The 23,711-nt window shown below is 32.6% G+C and overlaps 1 protein-coding gene across 1 annotated transcript; it reads left to right on the top strand.

Moving 5' to 3' along the window:
* The first annotated feature begins 19,414 nt into the window (after positions 1–19,414).
* On the top strand, positions 19,415–19,888 carry LOC123685348 (60S ribosomal protein L27a-like). Its single transcript, XM_045625005.1, has one exon. The coding sequence runs from the start codon at positions 19,430–19,432 to the stop codon at positions 19,886–19,888; it is 459 nt and encodes a 152-aa protein (XP_045480961.1). The 5' UTR covers positions 19,415–19,429.
* The last annotated feature ends 3,823 nt before the right edge of the window (positions 19,889–23,711 follow it).

Genomic DNA, 23,711 nt, shown 5'->3' with positions numbered 1-23,711 from the left:
TCCGCTTTTATGTGCTTCGTGGACCTAAAAAAGGCATTCCGATCGCCTTAGGCTAGAAGACGTGATAGCAATTCTGCAGTTGAATAACACACCAAAACAATTAACGAAACTGATCAAAGATCTATTACACGAAAACAAGAGTTCAAACAACATCAGGTGTAACGAGAGAAATTAAAACACCAAATGGTATCCGCCAAGGAGACTCCCTAAGTCCAATGATTTTCAACCTAGTAATGGACAAGTTATACTATGGCAAAAATATTACAATTTTATGTTACGCGGACGATGCGGTCTGGATCGCAGATTCAGAAGACAATCTACAAAGACTCCTTCACGCCTTTTCGAGAGCGGCGACGACCTTGAATACGTTGATATAAACGGAAAAAACAAACCTTCTATTCTCCTCGCGGTTTTCGAGTATACGGGGTGTTTCGGATTATTTCGACATTTCAAGTCCCATATTTCTGTGGTATCTGTGGACGATTCGACTGTCAGTGTCATGTTATAATATAATATAATATAATAATAAATATTCCATTTCGATATACCTACTTGTGAAAGTTCTTGAGAAAGTTTGCAGTTTCCAAAATTGTTATTTAATATTGGAATAAATGCCGACAGATAAAATGCAAAGTCTTCGGCGAATCAAAAATTCAATAGATATTTGTCAAAATTTGGAAATGAACATTGATGTCATCGAATGCATTTTCCTCAGTTCAGGTTCGTTTGAAGGGTTTGTATTATTGATTCAATTGGATGAATGTTACTTTATTTCAGGAATTTTTTGTTTATGTTCCACAAACTATAAAACTACATTCTCATTCGTGAGAATATGAATCTATAGCGACAGCAGATGGAACTACAAAAGAGAACAGAACTTCATCTGATCATCAATAGGAATACCGATATTCGTAAATTGTAAACTTTAAATAAACATGAATCATCCAGTCAATACAGTCTTGGATTGGAGTAAAAGTTGTGCTACTATGAAACAGTATTAAACAAATAGAAAAACTACTTATAGATAATTCATAATTGGCTTTATTACTGGAAAAAAGAGCCAAGTTAGTCAGATGACATTCAAAAATTTCCATGTATGTTTTGAATATCTAAAATATACACTTTTACGACAGAAGAGTGCAAAAATATAAGTGACCTATCCGTTTCTGAAGAATTTGAGTGCAGTGCTGTTGAATTTATAATGAATAAATCGAATCGTCGTGAAATCTTCCATACGAATAATTTAGATTATATATACCCTGTTATATTATCATTTTATTTGCCGCTCAACTCAAACAAGTATTAATAAACCTTGGAAATTAGACTTTCAAATTTTCAACCTTATTTGTCGAAAAGGTTCCACCTGATATGATATAACAATTGCTTTTGAGGTAACATAAGCCATGGGTATTTGAAAGGCCAGTATATTCAATCTGTCTCTTTTTAGGTTGTTCATTTATAGCTATACTGAATAATTCTCCGAAAAAAAATTAATTTTAGATGTGAATTAATTAAATTTGGACTTGTGCATATGACTATAAATTTGAGAAAGACATATTCTTCTAAATTCCATTATTAGTCTTTTCAATAGTACTTCGAAGATATTGATTTCAATAATGTATGGAATATTTTCACTGGTCTTCTTCAGATGAAGTGTGGCGATTAGATTTTCTTCAAATGAATATTTATTCTCCATTTTTTTGTTGAACAATCAAATTATTCATGGATGGCGAGGATATACATATATAGAAATGAGTTCAAATTTTTCACTTGAAATACTAGTAAAAATGTTACGACAGAAATAAAATTTGAAGGATCATTTCATCATAAATTTTAACATGGCAGTTACTTTCGACATTGGTATCAATTTTCCAGCAATTCAATGTAGGTATAAAATACTTTAAAAAGTAACAATTTATTACACGTACAGGCTCACGCCTCTGTGATTATATGTTTATACCCTGTAGCTTACAGAATAAACCATTTTATTATTATTATTATTATTAAAACTTTCCATGTCATGAATGATCAAACTTTTATAAAAATGTATATACCTATTTGTTCACTAAAGTTTCCAATCTTTTAATCGTTGTAGGAATAGGTGCTCTATGGACAGTTCGAAAATGCTATCTTACTGATTTATTCATTGCATTTAATTTTGGTAAAAATTAAATTATTAATTGATTCAGATCCAAAGTTAACATTCAAAACAAAATCAAATCAGTGTAGTTATCGAACCCACTAACATGGGTCAATAGTATTGAATGATACAATTTTAGTACCGAGGCAGTCATTTCAAATACTGAACACCGGTCCTTCTGACTGAAGTAAAAATTGAACAATGATCTTTTTTTACTTGCCTCTTGAAATGAGTTTTGCACTTTTCCAGTGTCCAATAATGAGATAATAATTAAATTGACTCAAGAGATTAACAGGGTATGCTATATCAGGACTAGTTAATACTGCTAAAGACGTTAATAACTCTCTTATATGGTTCATCATTACAACTCTCTTTTGTTGAATCAAATTTCAATTTAGTTTTCAAAGGAGCTTTCATATTTACAATCAGACATGTTGAATATTTGCAATTTTTCATCATTTCTATTGATATTCATCCCTAAACATTTTTTAGCTTCCCCTAAATTCTTTGTCATAAAATTATCACTTGAATTTTCTATCAGATATATTCATTCAGAATTAACATTAGTTGAAACAAAAAAGTCATCCACGTACAATACAACAATAGTAAGCAAGTTATTTTTTGATTTTATGTGAATACAATGCTCAATTGTTGAATCAGTTGTAACTAATATCTGTCAAAATTTTATTTACTACATATGTATGGGACATAAATTGCCCTGTTCAATTTACTTCCGAGTAAAACCCAGAGCTACAAGTCTTGCTCTATAATGTAGCGAACCATCACTATTAAGCTTTTTCTTAAACACCCAGTAATAGTCCACTACACTGGCACTTTCAGGAAGTTCTGCAATTTCCCAGGCATTATTCCTGATGAACAAATCATATTCTTCCTCCATCACTGCCTTCCATTGCTCTCCGTCCCATCTAGATAAGTCTTCGTCTGAAACATACATGTACGTTATGTGATCTTGAACTATCTTTGTCTTTGATTCTCATTTCGATCTTCTCAATTCCTGATTAGTACTGGTATTTGGACATCTGATATATAGTCATTATCATAATTCATTTCATCACTAGCTTCTTCTATATCATTTCTGTACATACTAACTCTCCATTTTACATTCTGCTGCCCTCCACTGAATCAGAATTATTTAGTGAAATTTCTACATCATCTCTTTTCTATGATAACTACATCTCAACTGGTACTAATGACATTGTTACCTGTATTCTGCATCCCTTTGATCGTTCACCAGAACCCACAAAAATCATTTTTGTCCATATACATTCAAGAAATATGCAACAGAAGAGTATGCAAAATACATCAATACAATTTTCAGATTCTTAAAATGCCTTAGTTCTTCAGGAATGTCCAATTGGTCTTTCGAATTGTTGCAATTATTAATTGTATATTGTATTCCTTTATAAATTATGAAGAATACCTTCTATTCAATAGGGGGCTCTCTCTAGAAATCACTATTTGGTATTCTAAATCTATGCAACCTATAAATTGCAAATTATATACTGTATTATTTCATAAATTATGAAAAATAACCTACTATTAACCAAATTTTTAGATTTCAAAAGGTGTCCTTCCTTGTATTCTAAATATATAATTATGTTTTCCGTATCTTAAAGTCTGTTTTTAAAAAGGATTTATTCTATTTCGAATTAAGAATTACAACACTTGGATAAATAATTAATAATTCTACAGATTAAGATTTGGGAAAAACGTGAGTTACAAAACGAAGCTTGATGTTCTAAATCTGATTCATAACTAACTAAAGTCTGTCCTGAAATCTACAAAGAAAGCTTTATGAGTTCACAGAGAGAATTTGCACTTCAGCACTATCGCGTACATTTCCAAGAACGGCGTTGGCCGAGCTTCTTCTATTATGTTGACTTGTGCTGTTTCGGTCGATGTGGATCTCATAATACCTCCCCCCTTAGTTCAGATAACGTCCTCGTTATCAGTGGGATCACCTGGGTTGTTCTCGAGGTCGATGCGAATGATTTTCCTCGGATTGTATAACAGGTCTCTAATTCTTACTCTGTTTATCATGACAGTGATTGTTCCAATGATTATGAAACAGAGTAAAATTCCGCTTATGGTATAATGCGTGAGCTGAGTTATTGGGTGTAGATAAATTGGTTGATTTTGAAGTTTCTCACCTTCTTGCAGGATTGATGTAGGTTCTCTTAAGTGTTTTAACTGAAGTTCCATTTTATAATCGTAACTCAATGGGAGTTTCGAAATGTTTTCAAATTTCATCTCAAAAATTGGTTCAGTGTTTTCAAATATTGAATTGTCGATGATGATGGTACAATCTGAATGTAGCAGGTTTATTCCTTGTATGGATTTTTTCATAATTATACCATGGCAATCTTCTAGTATTGTCTGCGTATTCTTAAACAGGGTGAGAAGCTGTTTGTTCTGAAGTGTATGGATTATCTTATAGTTGTTTTTGATGAGCACTTTTTGACACTGGTCTGGTGATGACAGGATGCAGGCTTCTTTGACTGGTGGTTGAAGACATAAGACAATGGAACTGCCTAATGTGGAAATACAGGCTTCATTGGTCCAGTATTCTTCGTAGTTGATTCTGACCAAATACTTTTTCGGAGGTATTACAGCAATATCTTGGTGGTTAGGTAGAGGGTACACTCGGGAATAGTTTGTGGTGATCTGTTTGAGAATAGGAATTTTGAGGAGAAAGGTGATGGATTCATCCGTTCCTATGACAGATATTTTAGCAAACTCTATAGTTTTATAGAGATGAACGTGATCGATTGGAGATAATTGTTGTGGTTTATAATTTTTTTCGAGATACTTTCCAATCAAAAGAAGTTCATCGATTTTTATGAGTTCTAAATTTGGTATTCCTTTCATTGCAAAACTGATAGTTCTTTCAAGCATCAAGAAAGTATTCAATAGATCTTCTGCTTGAAGTATTTGATATTCAACAGTCATTCTGAATTGTTCCGTTGATTTTATGTTTTGAAAAAGTAATTTAGTATGTTGAATATTATCATTCAATAAAGCTAAATCTTCTGAGTACCTTTGTGTTAAATGATTTGCAAAAGAAGTTAATTTATTGATTCTTTCAATTTCAGAGTTTTTAATTTGATGGAGACTTTCTATGTTCTCGTTAATAGTTTTCAGATCATCGTCGTCTAGATTTCCTGTGATAAATTTTATGCCTTTGCCAATAAAATTAGCCAAACCTCTTTTAACTTTTTTGTTAATGAATTTATGTAGTATTTGTTCAATTTGGGCTAAATTCGATTTTAATTGAAGGTAAATTCTATGAGATAATTCATCAATAGTTCGATTTTTCTGCAGTGCATTAAAGTTGTAATTAAGTTGATTATAATTGATTTGTAAATTCGTGATGTTTATAAAAAAGAGAAAATTATGGTAATGATCAAGAATTTTGGCCTGACTCAAGGGTTCTTCAAAGTATCCATTACTGATTATTTTGTTGACCTGAAGGGCCTGGTTGATTTGGGTCTGTATCAGGAGGATCATTGGTATCCTGAAAAGAACAAACATTTTTTCTTAGTCGTTTGACTTTTTTGATATGAGCTGTGGTTTCTCTAGATTTTTGAGTTAAACCACTAATTTTATTTTGTTGTTGTCGTTCAACTGTAACTTTTTCAAAAGGCGGGTCAGTTTTTCTGGGTCTATTTCTTTCAACGTAGACTTCTCTTTGTGCTAGATTTGGGGGATCGTTTCTATTCTCATTTATTCTATTAAATTTTTTCTGCCCTTTTTCTTTATTCCATTCGTAAATATGGTCAAAAAATGGTAATATTTCTTTCTTTCTTTTTTCGTTGTATTGCTCGTAAACTGTCATGTTCAAGTCAAATTCTGGTAATTTGTCGTACGGACCGTAAAGTAAATGAAATGGAGAATATCCGGTCGTTGAATGTATTGATTGATTATAGATCAAAGTTGCAGTGATCATAAGATTTGAAGGATTTTCATTTGGATTTTTCAATTTCAAAATTCTGAGTTTTTCTAATAGTGTTGAATGAAATCTCTCAATAGGAGAGTTTGAACTTGGGTTATTCACAGTAGTAAAGTGTAAATCAATTTTATTCAACTTACAATACTCTAAAAAGGTTTTATTATGAAATTCTCTTCCTTCGTCACAAACAATTTTTGAGGAATATTATGATGTGCCAAATAATGGCGTAATTTGTTGAGGATTGTTAATGCTGTACCATCTTTAACGAGATACGACTGGGCGTATTTAGAAAAGAGGTCTATTATTGTCAAAAATTTGGAATTAAGAAAAGAAAAAGTATCGATGTGTATTACTTCAAATGGTCTCTTTGCAAGAAGAGGGCCAGAAAATTTCAATCTATAAGGGTGTCTTTCGTATTTTGACTGAAGACATAGTTCACATTTATTTATGATTTCAGTGATTTTGTTTTTCATTCTCGGCCAATAATACTTTTTTGATAAAAATTTGTGACTTTCTGAAATTCCATTATGATTTTTGTCGTGATATTCGGAAATAATTTCTTTTTGATTTTCCTCGCAAATTACATCCAATAAGTAGATATTGCTAATAAAAAGTTTGGCAGAGTAGTTAAATGATTCTTTACAAAATCTAACGAGAGGTAAACGCAGCTTATTGTCTCTAAAATAAATTCCGTAAGATTCATTTGGTCTGAGAATTTCTTTGAAAAGTTTAGAAAAGTCATCTGTAATACAATTTTGTCGTATTGATACGCTATACGTGTTTCTTCCGAAGGGTTTACTAAATTTCGAATTGAATTGTTCACCGATGTTTAAAATTACTCGATTGGGATAGATATTGACTGATTTTTCTGTAATTGGAATGACTTTTCCATTATCTTCTTGGGTAGAATGAATGGTAGCATCAGTATCAGAATTTTGATCATCATTTAAATTTTGTTGTTCACTATTATTTGGAATAGATAATTCATCGTTTTGGCAATTGAGAATATTTTCTAATTCTTCATCGCCTAATTCAGGGAGTTCACTCACATTTGGTAAAATAGAGGATAGTTCTGCATTTAAATCAACATCAGATAGAAGTGGTTCATTTTCTCGATTATGTATTTCTATACGAGAAAGAGCATCGGCAACTTTATTTTCTTTGCCTTTGGTGTGAATGATTTCAAAATCAAATTCTTCTAATTTCAGTTTCCAACGTATGAGTCGAGAATTTGGTTCTTTGATTTTAGAGAGCCATACGAGGGGATTATGATCGGTTTCAATTGTGAAATGTTGTCCATAAAGATAAGGCCTAAAATGTTTTGTAGAATCTAGGATTGAAAGTAATTCTTTTTCGATAGTCGAATAATTTCTTTCAGCTGAATTTAGAGTTCTTGAATAGTAAGCTACAGGTCGATTTGATTGTGATAAAACACTTCCAATAGCAACATTTGAAGCATCGGTGGTTAATTTAAATGGTTTCTCGAAATCTGGATATACTAAAATTGGGGCATTTGTCAATAATTCTTTGCATAAGTGGAATGCATGCACGTAATCGGGATCATCAGGGTTTATTTTTGCGCCTTTTTTCAAGCATTTAGTAAAAGGTGAGACAATATGTGCGAAATTTTGAATAAATCTGCGGTAGTAACCTACCAAACCTAGAAATGATTTGATTTCTTTCACTGTACGAGGTATTGGGTAATTTTCTATAGTGTGTAATTTTGAGGGGTTGGGGGATACTCCTTCCGGGGTTATCACATGTCCCAAAAATTCTACATTTTTGCTTAAAAATTCGCATTTGTCAAGTTCGATTTTTAGGTTGAATTCTTTTATTTTTTGAAATATTAATTTTAAGTGATTAATGTGTTCTTGTAAGGATTTGGAAAATACGACAACGTCGTCCATGTATACAAAACAGAATTTATGGAGATATTCTTTGAGTACGTTATCCATACAACGTTGAAATGTACTTCGGCCGTTTTTCAAACCATAAGGCATTCTAACATATTCAAAGTGGCCATTATTCACTGTAAACGCGGTTTTTTCGATCGATTCGGGGTCCATTTCAATTTGATGAAATGCTTTTGCCATGTCGATTGTTGTGAAATAACAACTTTTTCCTAAGTTATCTAAAATTTCTTCGATACGCGGTAAAGGGTATTTATCTTCTACGGTTTTTTCATTAAGACGTCGATAATCAATGACCATTCTGTATTTCTTTTGTCCAGATGCGTCTTTTTTCTTATCAACAATCCAAACTGGGGCACTGTAGGGTGAAATCGATGGACGTATAATTTTGTCATCTAATAATTTTTGAATTTGTTCCTGAATAATTTTTTTCATGTGATGGGGGTGTCTAAAAGATTTAACATAAACTGGTTCTTCATCTTTTGTTCGAATTTTGTGTTTTACATTATTGCTGAATGAAAGATCGGAATTTTCATTATAAAAAATATTTTTGAATTTACTACAGAGTTTCAAAATTTCTCGTTTTTCTTCCGAATTCATGTGTGAGGTTCTAATATTTTTAGCAATTCTAAAATTTTGGCTTTCTAATGGAGGTGTAGATATTTCAGTCTCTAAAAGAGATGTCACAGGTATTCTTTCAGAAAAATTTATTTCTATGTTATTTTGATTTGGTTTTGAAGTTGGTATAAAACAAAATCCGTTTTTCGCATGAGCAATGCATTCTGGAGTTGAAAATTCTTGAAAATTTAATTTTGGTAATAAAACATCACCGTTTTCTATAGTGACAGGTACTTTAACAAAATTATTTGCTTCGAATTTTTTCGGTTTCAATTTTGTGGAAGAATATGCAAGGTTGAATGGAATTTTCATGTTATTAATTTCTAAAGTATGTGTTTTATAGTCGATGTTTGCACCTAATTTTTGTAGATCTGATGTACCTAATAAAGCGTCGAATTTCTGATGCCAATCAACTACATGTAGATGGATATTATCGAAGATTCCTAGTTCGTATAAAAGTGGAATGCTCAAATTATTGTCAGCTTTAATAGTATTTCCTAAGCCTGAAACACTGAATTCTTCTTTGTATAAATATTCAAAAAATTTTTCGAATTAATGACGGAGTTTGTTGCTCCCGAATCAATTAAAATTTTAAGATCAATTTTGGGTAGATAAATATAGGGCAATTTTGACTTAATTTTTACACAATTTAAGTCTAAATGGGATTCCGAGGCATTCATCTGAAAATTTTCGTCATCCTCGTAATAATTCTCACAATCAGGTTGTTGTTCAATTTCCGCATTATAATATTCCGTTTCATAACATTCTGGATCATCATTCTCGGTTTGAACATTAAATAATTCTTCCGAATAAAATTTTGGTTGTTGTGATTGATTTGGATTTCTTTGGAATGTTCTGGTTGATATTGACATGGGTGTTTGTTGTGGTTGTTTAGAAGTATTCCTAGTCGAAATTGACATAGGCGTGGGTTTTGGTTGATTTTTGTAAATATTTGAACCGGGTTTGGTTCCAAAAACTTCGCGATTCGTGGGGAATCTTTGATTGTTTGAAATCGGTTTATTTATTGAGTGAGGGAAACCTGGTGGGTTTCTAGAATTGTTATTAAATTGAGAATTTGTTGCTGGATTAGTAAAATTTGATGGGTTATTAAAATAATTTGGAGTAAAATTATTGTAATGATTCGAACGATTTGGATAATTTGATGGTTGTGGGCGTATGTGAATTGGTTTTTTAGGCGTTTCTTGTGATTTTCGTAGGAATTCACAATATTCCCATTCTTGTTTTCTATTATCAAAAAATTTACATCTATTTATACATTCTTCGATGGTATTTGAATCGAAATTACTTAGATAGGATCGATAAGGTTCTAGAATTCCAATTTGAAATGTTTTGAGGGCTAAATTTTGAATGTCCTGCTTTTTGAACAAGAGATAATTTGGGTCTTGAATATTTAAGGTCAGATGTTGAAGGAGATCATTTAAATTTTTTGATAGCCTACTGTAAAATTCTAAATAATTTTCACTTCTATGTTGTACGCATTGACTTAATGATGAAATTAATAAATCTTCGTTACGTTGGTCTCCGTACCTTTGCAAGAGAACTCTTCTGATTGTAGGCCAATCAGAGGCATTTTGGAAAGCAATGAAATCTCCGGCTTCATTTTTCAATTTTGATCTTATAGAAAAATTAAGCGCATAGTTCAAGTCAGGATTTAATCTTCCTTGCAAATGTAGTAGTAAATTATCGACTTCATTGATGAATATCGATAGATTTTGACCAGGTGAATATTCTGGTATGGAATTCAATAGTAATTGTAAGTCCTGTCTGGACATTACTTCGGTAGGTATAACGTTAGTTACTTCGGTAAGTATAACGTTAGAAGAAGTTTGGTTATTCATTTCGGAATGTGTTAAAGTTCTTCTACGATAAGGTTGAAATCTATTATTTCTAATCGATTGATTTTGTAAAAAATTTGCTCCTAGCTCTAGAATTTCTGAGTCTTCAGCGATAATTTCTAATTCTTAAGATGAGTTATCTGTCATTTGAAATTAGGACTGATGTGGAAAAAATGAGGGAAAAAGGGGTTGATGGACTTACACCAAGATTTGCATCCTATAGTGGTTGGTCCTTCCTTCTGTGTTGAAGGGGTGGTGCTTCCTTCTGGATCGAAGTGGTTGGCTTCCTTCTGTGTTGAAGGGGTGGTGCTTCCTTCTGGATCGAAGTGGTTGGCTTCCTTCTGGGTTGAAGGGGTGGTTGATGATGGTTCTGGATATCACATCAAGAGTTGAAACTCAACGGGAGTTCCTTGGACACAATCCGTAGCGGACACTTATTTCAGTTTCGAACTAAAACCCCGTTGCGATATCCTGTTCGCAGCGCCAATTATGTTTTCCGTATCTTAAAGTCTGTTTTTAAAAAGGATTTATTCTATTTCGAATTAAGAATTACAACACTTGGATAAATAATTAATAATTCTACAGATTAAGATTTGGGAAAAACGTGAGTTACAAAACGAAGCTTGATGTTCTAAATCTGATTCATAACTAACTAAAGTCTGTCCTGAAATCTACAAAGAAAGCTTTATGAGTTCACAGAGAGAATTTGCACTTCAGCACTATCGCGTACATTTCCAAGAACGGCGTTGGCCGAGCTTCTTCTATTATGTTGACTTGTGCTGTTTCGGTCGATGTGGATCTCATTATAATATACACCTTATATTATAATTGTTTGTCGTATATTGTATTTCTTAATAAATTATGGAATAGAGGAATAATTTGTTGCTCAACTGAAAAAAGTATTGATGAATCTTGAAAATGAGGGACTTCCTAATAATAATAATAAAGTTTATTTATTTCTTATAACCTGATTTCTCAAAGATGTTACACCTAGATATGATATTACGATTACTTGTGAGGCCACATAAGCCATGGGTTTTTGAAAGGTAGATCTATTCATTCTGCCTCTTTTCAGTTTATTATATAATGAAAATTCCTAAAACAAAAATTTCAGTGTAGGTCTTTTCATAGATCTTATCGAATGATTATGTAAAATCAATATTTGTCAAAACTGAAAATAAACATTGAACGCAGTTTCCTTATTTCAGGTAGTATTTCTATTGACTGATAATAACGCTCACATTTTGATTATGCATTTTTCCCAAATTTTTCAAAGAAGAATGAAATTGCCATTTCTAGAGAATTGAGAATTTCAGATTTCAAAATGTCTCGTTTCTCCAAAAATGACTAATTACTACTTCAAATATATACACCCTGTATAATTGGTGATTAAATATTGTATTTCTTTACAAATTAATTAATAATTTGAGGCTTTAATCTCAATTTTCAGACTTGAAATGGTCCAACATCTCTAGATACTTCTAATTGATATTCGACAAATAAATATCCGGTATAATTATCCATCCAAACGAAAATAATCCATCTTCTGAAAAGAAAAACATAACAATGTTCAAATCATCAAGTTTTAAGTGTTTCTGCATTCAGCTTTCCAATTACATATTGAAAATATTCTTTACTTACGTTGTATATTTTGAATGAGTGAATTAAAAGCCTGAAATTATCATCAAAGACGATTCATGAAATATTTCTGTTATCGTTTAATTACCTTTATTTGCTTCAATTATTAGACTTGGTTCATAACAAACTTTACAAATTCCTTGAAACAAATGAACATAAAATCGGCTTGGAGGATATTTTTATGAATGAATTTAAAGAACATCTACAAAAATTCATTTTTTGTTATGAACATAAGGATGTAAGCGAACAAATTTTAAAATTGACTCTAAGATTACTTTTATACAAGTATACAAAAGATCGAAATATCTCTAAAACATTAAGTTCAGGGCATTTCCGAAAACAAAAGATTTTTTCAGAGAGTAAACCTCCGAAAAAAATGAAAATGAATTGCTCTTCAACTACATATTCATAATTATTTTTTGTTTCATATCTCCACCATCAACAACCTCCAAATGAGCACCAAAGAAGACCTGTGATAATTAATATAGAAAGTCTATTTATTTTGTTGGAATTTTTTTTAATTTATTAATGAATCAATGTTCTTTATTTTGTTAGAATTTTTATTAATTTATTTATGAATCAATGTTTTTTATTTTGTTAGAATTGTTGTTAATTTATGTATGAATATATGTATGTGTATACATATATTCCAATGTATTATAAGTTATGAAATTTTACTCTCTGCATTCAATGTATCTTGTGATTCAATCAATAATTTTATTTATTTCTCAAGTATTTTTGAAGTGGATTTTCATAACTTAGTATATATACAATGACAATTACTCATTGAAGCAAATGGTATTATTTTGAATCAGTGATAAAAAAGCCAAAAGCAAATTAACACAAGTTTTGAGTAACTGTGTCAGACAATCTATTATTTTTAAAATACAAAAATATATAAATTTGTTATACCCAAATATATAGATTATTTTGAAAAATATATATTATATTTATTAAGAAAGAATGTATATTTATGTATAGTGTTATCTTATTCATATAAAAATTTCTAATATTAATTTATTCCAATTAAAGTGAATCACGAAATGTAGGAAGATAGATTAATCGAACCGAAGATTTTTTATCTTTCATGTATGTGTAGAAATTTTAATATTGCTTCAGAAATATATCAATTCAGTTGTTCATCAGATAGAATTTTATGAAGTAGGTATAAAAAGATATATTTTTTTTTCAGTCGGGTATAGTGTAAATAAAATAATGTATATTATGTATTGATTTTTATAAATAATTATTATTTTAAGCAAATATGTAAATTTCCTTTGATAAATAAAACTTTTCGATGATATTTTTCTGTTTTAATTCGAAATTATAACAACATAACCTAAAATAAATACTAATAATATTCCAACAATTTCAATGAATTGTCATACCTTCATATTCAAATTTTCCCGCCATATTACACTACATGATGGCGGACAAAATATCGGCCATATTGTTGCCTTGATTTAACACGGCGTTAGCACTTCTTATATATTTAGTATTCTGTGCTGCAAACATTCACAATAAATTACAATTCAGTTCATATCGAATTTTTACTCAAATGAATGGAATTTAATGACAGTCGATAGAATATAAAATATTATTGTTCAAAGTTCACGACAAGAGCGTAGAAATGGGGGGATACCGGGGGTAATCACACGGAGTTCCTAAATTGGAGATGCAAATGAAAATGACAGATTTCCGGATCATTTAAAAAAAAAAGTCCTATAATATGAGTCCCCAAACATTTTGTTTTGAGATACATGTGTTAAAGTTTAAGTTTTTTTCTCGTATAACCTGTGTAAAACTGTCAATTTTGTATTGATCTTTTTGTGATAATTTTCTTCAAAGTATAGTATCTCCCCATCAAGACTTTCTCGGAATAAATGAAACATAACATATAAATTCATGAAATATACCTACTCGAATAACTTATTTCATTATTCAGATAATTAAATTATTTACAATTAATTCTTAATCAAATTAATGCTTCACTTGTGTCACTCATAAAAATTATACAGGATGATTCACCGGGATGGCCTATTAGACGTTTATGGAAAACTATCCATAATTTTTAGCTGAAAATTTGCATATTGGGGTTTGAGACAATGATCTTTCTCCCTAAAATATATCCAGATCTATACAACTTCCGGTTATACCGGAAATAGACTGCTTCTTCCTTATTTCAAATGGCACACCCAATATATTATTGCATCATTAGATAGCTTTTTTGATGGCAATTTCGGCAATATGCCATGCCTTGGGTGAAAACTCAACGGTTCATGATAACTCTTGAAGTATTCATTTTAGGTAAAGGGTTTGCTTAAGTAAACCCCACTATTTTTGTACGTAGAATCGACTGAAAAAATAAAAAATATAGGTTCTTATTTGAAAATCTTGAGTTTTGATGAATTTGTGTTGTCCAAATTCATGATCTTCTTATGAACATCCTGTACATTTTTGGTTCAAACCGCAAACAGAAAAATATTTTCTCGATAAAAGCTTTTTCTGCTGAAATATTCAAGAAAATGTGAGTCCTCATCTCCAGCATTTTTTTCATAAGAATCCCAATAACTCGTGAACCGTTGAAGTTTCACCCAAGGTATGGCATATTTCCGAAATTGCCATCAAAAAAGTTATCTAATGATGCAATAATATACTGGGTGTGCCATTTGAAATGAAGAAGTAAGCAGTCTGTTTCCGGTATAACTGAAAGTTGTAGAGATCTGAAAATATTTTAGGGGGAAAGATCATTGTCTCAAACCCCAATACGCAAATTTTCAGCTAAAAGGCCATCCCAGTGAATCACCCTGTATAGTTAAGGTAAAAATCGAAAAATTTCATAGCTGGGAATTCGAGATGATTAATAATTTTTAAAAAAGGAACAGTATGGATTTTTCCGAGATAAATTTCGATGACCTCTTTTTTATAGAAATAATTTCAAATATTCAGGAACACCATTCCAGTACAGAAGTTGAAACAAAAACTTCAGAGCAATAAATAGAATATTGTTTAATTTATGTACAAATACCATCCTAGTTCAAAATGCAATAAAACTAATCAATTCTGAATTTTGGATGAACATCTTGCAACATCAGATATGGATGCAAGGATATATTTTCGAAATTTTGTGGAATTCTTATTTCGTTAGATTTTCTATACAAATGGTCCTCATAATCTAACGTTTTATCGATTTCTGACTTTGTCCAATAGCTAAACGGCAGTATTTTATTAAATGCCAACGCTACTACCGCGATAGGGGTCCATTGTTTATTTCGACTGATTTCATGGTGACGCACATTATTTCGAGAACTTACTCCTCCGCAAGATTTTCGAAATATAAAATTTAAGAAAACAAAGCCGAAGAACAAAAATTTCTCCATAAAATGAACAAATATAATCATTTCACTTTCCCTTGAAATCGACACGTCAGTACAAAATCGGATCCTTTTACGGTTCATGATTTTATTGTTGCTTTCAAGATGAGTACCTACTTTAATTGCACTACAAGCGCGTCTTTGTCCGAGGTTTATTATTTTTCCCGTTTCTTTCCTCCAGAATTATTTTTTTGTAACCACTAGTAGTTTAGAAAAATTAAAAATAAACTCTGGTTCCGTACTACACTTTTTGGTTTGTTGTAGTTTTCTCGTATCTGCAATCGATTTCGAAAAAAAAAAATCAAACAGCTGTCGATAGTAATTCTCAGGAAAATCCAAATTATTGTGAAGATCCAGTTAAGTAGTTGTGATAATTAAAAAAATTATAAGTTTTGGTACTTATTCACCAACTATGTAGCGTAAATTAAGACTTTCCACATTATTGGAAATTCAAAATTTGATGCCAGCGCCCCAGTGGCGAAAGTTAAAAGTACAAATTTTCTACTTTATTTGTCATTCAGTATTGAAAACATATTAGTTTTTCCGATGAGATTAATCGAATAAATATGAAATTGAGAACAGTTGATTCTATTAATGATAAAGAATTATTTGAATGGCATAAACAAACGTAATATATCATTATCAAATATTTCGCTGTCGTTCCAATTTCATACGCACGCAAATACAGTTCTCCTTTATACAGTGAAATCTCTTTGAATATTCTCAATTCAAATGAAAATTGAGAGAGCCTTATTTCGTGTTATTTACGAATTCCAACATGATATTTTCAACAAAAGCTTCATACGATGTTGTCAACGATGAAATTAGTATTTTCACTATATTATTGAATCAAATTCAAGCGAATAACCTGATTATCATCAGTGAATACCAACAATAACGAACTGCATTCAAGCGCTTTTAGTCATTGTTGGTTATTATTATTATTATTATTATGGACTAGTCTTCAACGTCTCCGATTTCGACCGCGAATAACCACACTCGAGAGCTGGGTTATACCTTTGGTTATTAATGACATTATAAAAGTAAGGTTAAATTTGATCAGTTTGAATAATCAAAATAAAAATACAACATAATTTTCTATCGATGGCAAGATTTATTTTATCGAAAAGGAGCATTTATACACATTGATTATGTCGAAATAAAAGATGGTTGTGTTTGTTTTGGTTACAGCAACCTGATCTACATTAACCAAAATGGTGGACTATAACCACACTGAATTCAAGAGAGTCAAGTTGGTTATTCGTGGTTATTCCTAAAGGGCTCTAACTTAGTGCAAGGCCATAGACAACCGCGGTTATCCGCTTGAAATTGATTTTGGTCTACTAGAAATTGGTGAAAACGTGACTTATGCCCGTCTGGTTCTGAGGTACAGATTTATGTAGAGATTATGCTATGCCATTCCAAATTTCCAGTTTTCAGTCAATAATAATAACATGTCAACTACATCAGACTCATTACTCGAAAATCCTCGTGAATATATGAAATTTTGATATGAACTTGTCTTTTCCCAAAACTATATAACCGCCAATCCTATCAATTGAATGTTCATTTTTTTTTGTTAAAAAACAAAAAAACCAAAGTAATTTTCATTTACAGGATGAGTATTCGAAATCTTCAATAAAAATATTTTTATTTTGTAGGAGTATGAGGTTCTAGAATAGATCTTAAAATAATATGAAGAACTTTTCGTGAATGCTTTTACATTTGTGTGCAATGCACTACCAGATAGCCATAAGAGAAAGAAATTGTAGATATTGCATAATGTGAAATTAGACATTCATAATTACTACTTTCCAGAGTAACGTCAGAAAATTTCTGGAACACTCTGTATATTTTGATTTACGTGTGTATATTGGAATTCGCTTCGAGGTATTATTCTGAGCTCCACAACGTGCCACATTCAAATGAATTAAAGAGGTTATTCTGCATTGCATATGCATCCTAACTAAAGTACAGAGTTCTTATACTATTGGCCAGAATAAATCAACCCAACCAAAGTCCAAAATATATATGGTTATTGATATCTGTACACATAAAACATTCCTACTCTGAACTGATATGAGGACTGATAAGTTTTCTGTCAGAAACTCAAGGTGAAGTCAAACTAGATATGCCTTGTCAGAAGTTATGTAATGAAAAGGAATAGATGAATCGTAAGAAATGTGTAAAAAAAGGATCGTATCAAAAACCCTACTTCGAGGCCCAATTTTTAAAAAAAAGATAAGTGTTCTGTACTTTTATACAAATGTTTCCAGTATAAAAAATCCTCTCATTTCGATAGTGCAGCTGATGATCAATTCCTCGATTTGAACACTGTTTTCATTTTATTCTACTCATGTGTAGCATATCTACAATTTCGGATGAACTAGGAAGAACTTTTCAGAAGATTTTTCCTATAATGATATTCCGTTGAAAAAGACTAATCAAATCTTACCCTCAACTGCTTCATATTATTTTGATCAATTCGTGTATTGTATATGTTCATATATTCATTGAATTTCATATTCCTAACATTATCTAATGGCGATATCGAATATTTGTTGATTGTAAACTATGCTTTATTGAATTGTTGTTTTTTTTTTGTTTGGGAAACCACAGGAAGTCCTATCACAATCATTTTCAAGCATAAATTGTCTGTACCCTCCGAAAAAAAAGTTTTTGCTGAAATTTTCTCTTATCATTTTGGAATGCGAATAAAATAATTCTCTCATCTGCCTACCAGAGATTTTATTGAAGTTTGTATGAACAATTAACATGAATCGATCCATAGCTCTGCAGAATTGTAGAGAAAAGCAGAACTGTATTTTGTGCTTAGATAGGTTTTAAGGGTAAGGTGAAATGAAATTTAAAAATTGTCGTTATTGTCTATTTCACTTGTAACTAGTGTTGGGCATAATCGGATGTTTTCAATACTCGGTTAATCAACAACCGAGCATTTCAAAAATCGGATGTTTATTCGAATAAAAATCCTCGTATGCGATATGACCTTCATTGCGTTGAAATGTCGTCGGCAATAGACAAAGATTCCCCAATACGTTGCGCTAAGTAATAAACTACACCCGGTCGGTAATATTTCGCGGGACTTTTACTCTCCACAATGTATAACACGATCTTAGTTGGAGGAAGTGAAATTACTTGAATGAACAACTTTCAATATCGTTGAACATGGTCAAAATACAAGAAGTGTACAAAATAAAAATGTAATAGTCCCAAGATTTCATAGAACACATTTACAGCACAAATTATTTTATTATGGACCAAAACTATATTGCCTTCTTCCAGTTGAGATGAAATTTAATATTAATGTAAAGAACAAACAAGATAAAAGAAAACTTAAAACTTACATCGTGGAAAACTCTGGTATATTTCACTCTGTATTCGAGAATATGTGTTAGTTTATATTGGCAGCCTCTAGAGAGCTTATTTTCTTATTTATAAATTATAGGACAGTTATTTTGGATTTGGTTGATTTTTAATGTAGCGAATATCTTTGTATTCATCTTTGTTGGTCGGAGTGTATGAAATACAAGCTTTGCTCAGGTCATACATTTCTGATCATACTTATGTATTTTAGAATGTTGTATGCTATATGTTGTAATGAATTAATTTGAATTTGAATAAGTTGCCTATAATAGGGGTGATACCTGCGCGATACAAATGAACCCATGGAATTTGCATACATTAGAGAGTCTACACCTCTAAGAGAAAGATAATTCTTCTGTTGAAAGTCGATTCGGAAACTAGAGAAAATGCACTTTGCCTAATAGATAGAGGTGAGGAAGGACTGATACTCCTTGAAAAAATGTCAAGTAGGGGACTGCTCGAAGAACGATCAGGAGATCTCGATAGTATCGATGTTAGATCGCTGTTGTAATGATGTAGCATAATTAGTCGGGACATCGATGAAACGTTATGTGGAAGGACGCGGTAATGCTGGTTGTATGCATCACCACCGGATTGACTTTGACAAATACCATCCTGGATATTTTGGAAAGCTTGGTATGGTCAGATATCATAAAAAAAACTCTAAATGGCAGCCAGCCATCAACATTGATAAATTATGGACACTTGTAAGTGAACTAACAAGACAGAAGTACAAAGATGACCCTAATGGAAAGGCCCCAGTTATAAAACTTATTAATGCTGGATACTACAAACTTTTAGGAAAAGGAAGGTTGCCCGCTCAACCAGTCATAGTGAAGGCTAGATTCTTCTCTAAAAGGGCAGAAGATAAGATCAACGCTGTAGGAGGAGCTTGTATTCCCCAAGTAGGCATGGTTTTCAACGATGCCTTTGTTGTTCCTAGAAGCAAATTCGTTACATATGCTACTTACCACTTCGGACAATTCCGCTGGGCTTAGTTGTGATGTCTCCTATCTCAGCCTTGGATGATCCTTGAACTTCTCTCTCAGCTCTTCCATATGCACAGTGTTCTCCGAGGTATACAATCACAGCCATCCAGAATAGTCTTTGATGATGAAATACTTAAGGTTGAGTCGCTTGAGATAGGAAACGTCGATCTATGGGAGCACTAGGATCAAATAACTTGCCCTTTCTCGCTAGAATTTTTAATCAAAGCATTGCTGTTGAGTAGTACGGGATATACTCGGGAAGCAACTCCTTGGGCAGACTTGGATTATCTGTAGTCAGTTCTTCGTACATCTGCATCGATATTTCTATGCATGCAGAAGCAGGCGGTGTGAATGCCACGTTTTCACCCTTCTGCAGCGGCTGGCAGCAGATGACGCAGACGAAGCATTGTAGATGAAATACGTGTTGCTACGCTCGCAGCACCATCTCGTGTGGCAGCAGACGATCTCCGCATCTTGAACATTTGACTCGGAATAGCCTGAAATAGGAGCATTTACATAGCATGAAATTTATCAAGTATACACATGCCGACAGAGAACAGTGATGCATCGGCGGGGTTCGCACTAGACATGGTGCCACCGACGTTGGCAGCCTTCTGGGTAGGCTTATTCCTAGTGGAGGCATCTCTTTACTCTGAGCGCGCTTGTTCTGCCCTGGTTGGGGTTTGCGGCCGGGTTTATGGATGGCCGTTTTATAATAATAATAATATCACGCTGGTTTTCAGCTTTGCCACGATAAACGCGGCGCTGATCAGCGAATTGTTAGTTGTTCTGGGGATAATCATTATTATTATCAGCCATGGTTTGTTTGATTCGGGTGTGGTTTCGCGAACTTCGCTCCTTCAAAAAAATGGATCTACGCCCTTGGTGTTTACTAATAGGTCTAAAGATTTTTCTTACTTCTCCTTTTTGGCCGCCTTATATAGTTCTCCGGATATGCGAAACGATCGGGAGGATTACGCTTTCTTTGTGATCTTCTCAGTTCTGTAGAACATAATTAAACAAATTAAGCAATTTATCACAGGAATTTGGACAAAATAATTAAACAAAACAACAAAAACAAGCACACGTCATAGATTAGGTAATTTGATTGCAGATTGCATGCTTTCAGTAATTGCAAGCGTTAACCGCTTTATACAACTTGACAAAAAACATATCAAAAATATAAATGCATGTTGGTTCACAAATAGATTTGCTGGGTTCTGTATTTTTCTAACATGAACAGTACAAAAATGATTGAGCTTGTGTTGTATTTAGGCTTTATTGTTACAAGGTTCAGCTACCACTTTATTTGTTCCTTACTTTATAATTGCTTCATAAAATCCTGTGGTACTTTTTATTTTATGATTTATTTCATATTATTTTGAGCTCAGATCTCCATCACTCTGACACTTCGAGGTATACAATCAAAGCCATCCGGAAAAGTCTTTGATGATAGAATACTTAAGGTTTAATCGCTTGAGATAGGATACGTTGATCTATGGGGGCACTAGGATCAAATAACTTGCCTTTTCTTGCTGAATAATCAAGAACTTTTTGGTCAGACTCTGATACTGCAGTCTTCGATAATGCAAGTGCTACTGCTGTCTTTTCTCCAAGGGTCGTCTTAACGAGGTGTGTCGCAATGTTGGAGGTCTTGTAATTATTCCACGTCTTCTCCCCTATAATAATAATAATAATAATTTATTAGATACCCTCAAAATTTTACAGGGAGTGTCAAAGAATTGTATGATAATCTACATCATAATATAAAAAGTGTATAAATCAGACAATAGTCAATAAATGAATACTTCTAAAATTTACAACAACCAATTATAAAACAAACTATTACACATAGGTACGAACTGAAACGCAGAAGGATAATGACTGGTACCTCATAAATTCATCCATTGAATAAAATGCACATTTAGTGAGAATGGCTTTAACTTTCCGCTTGAATGTTTTATGATCCAGTGATGTTAGGGATTGTGGAAGTTTGTTGTACATTTTGATTCCATTGAATATATGCGTGTTTCGAGTCTTTTTCAGTCTATGTCTTGCGGCAATAAAGTTGTTCCTAAACCTGGTCTCATGATTGTGAACCGCTGAGTGTTTGTGGAAAGTATCCCGATTTTTGTGTATATACATAAGACTCTCCAGTATACAGGGTGTTTCCTAAACATGCGGCAAAAATTCAGGGGGTTGTTCCTTGGACTATTCTAAGAATATTTTGTCCTTTGATGATTTTTGAAAAACCTATTTGTTTCGAAGATTCAAATTCAGGAAGTAAATTAGGAAGGGTGAAGGTAAAATAAGGAAAAAATAAGATGAAATTTTAAACCTGGACAGCACTCCCACTGCGGCTCGGGATGCAGGTGGTAATCCCGACCTTCCTTGGTTTGAATAAAAATGCTATAATCCTAATAATGCGGGTTGAACCATGATGCGAGTTGAACTATAACTATGATGCACTAACACCAAGGTGCACACTAAATATTGCGGTTTTACTATGAGAAATTTTTCTAAAGCGGGTGAAAAGCGAAAATGCGAAAAGCTGGTCGAAATTCTACAACACGGCGGCGTCGAATTCTAAACTGAAACTGAATGGAAACGCGACGAGAGCGAAATTAAAACATGTGGTGTCATATGTGAGATATGAACCGACACAAACAATAATAAACAAATATTGGGGAAATTCCGAAAACGCCCCAACAGTTAGATTTGAGCGATTAATTGAGAACATTAAAACATTGGTTTTGTTTCCATTCAGAACTAAGCCATTTTCAACACACCATTTCTCAATCACTGTCATTGATGTTCTTAAAGTGTTCATGACATCTTCAATATTCTGGCCTGATATTAAAACATTAGCGTCATCGGCATATAAATATATTTCAATATGTTCTTCTCTAGGTGTAACATATTCAATTGCAATGTTTTGTTGTGGTGAATTTGTTGAATGGGTAGTGGATGGCGAAGTTATAAAATCATTTTGAGGATCGAGAACTTTATTGAAAATTTCGGGTAAGTCGTCAATATATACTACGAATAGTATGGGTCCCACTATGGTTCCTTGCGGTACTCCCTTGTGTATGATTCTTTCGGATGATATAATTCGTATTCCTTTGTGATGCAAAAAAGTTATTTGTTTTCTATTGGTGAGGTAACTCTCAAAATGTTTGAGTGGAATCCCTCTTATGCCGTACATTTTCAGTTTCCCCAATAAAATATTGTGATCTACAGAGTCGAAAGCCTTCGTAAAGTCTACAAACAGCCCTTCTGGTACTCGACCTTCCTCAAGGAGAAAAGTTATCTTCCGAAGGAATTCAAACAAAGCGGTTTCAGTGCTTTTGGTCTGGGTGAAACCATGCTGACTTCCCGACAAAACCTTGAATTTCTTGAAGAAGTTTACGAGACGGTTAGAAAGAACCTTTTCAAAGATCTTGGCGAATGAGGTAACCAAACTAATCGGTCTGTAGTTTGAAAGATCGTCCAAATCACCATTTTTATGACAAGTTGTCACGAGGGTTTTCTTAAGGGCATCTGGGAAAATGCCTGACTTAAATACACAATTCATTATGAAACAAATTGGTTTTATTATTAGTGAAAAGTGACGTTTTATTACATTTATTGGGACCTCATCATATCCACAACACGTTATATTTTTCATCAACTTAACTACATCTCGCAACTCTGACTCCAAAAACTTCGAAAAGATAATATGGGCGACGAAAGTGACGACGAATCTGAGACGAGCTCTCAAAAACAAAATTATATCGATGTCAATATCGCGAATAAAAATGAAAAAGGCTTTTCATGCGGCTCAAAAAAATGC

This window comes from Harmonia axyridis, chromosome 7, assembly GCF_914767665.1.
Source record: "Harmonia axyridis chromosome 7, icHarAxyr1.1, whole genome shotgun sequence".
Taxonomy (NCBI): Eukaryota; Metazoa; Arthropoda; class Insecta; order Coleoptera; family Coccinellidae; genus Harmonia; species Harmonia axyridis.
This window is presented reverse-complemented; position numbering and strand designations above follow the sequence as displayed.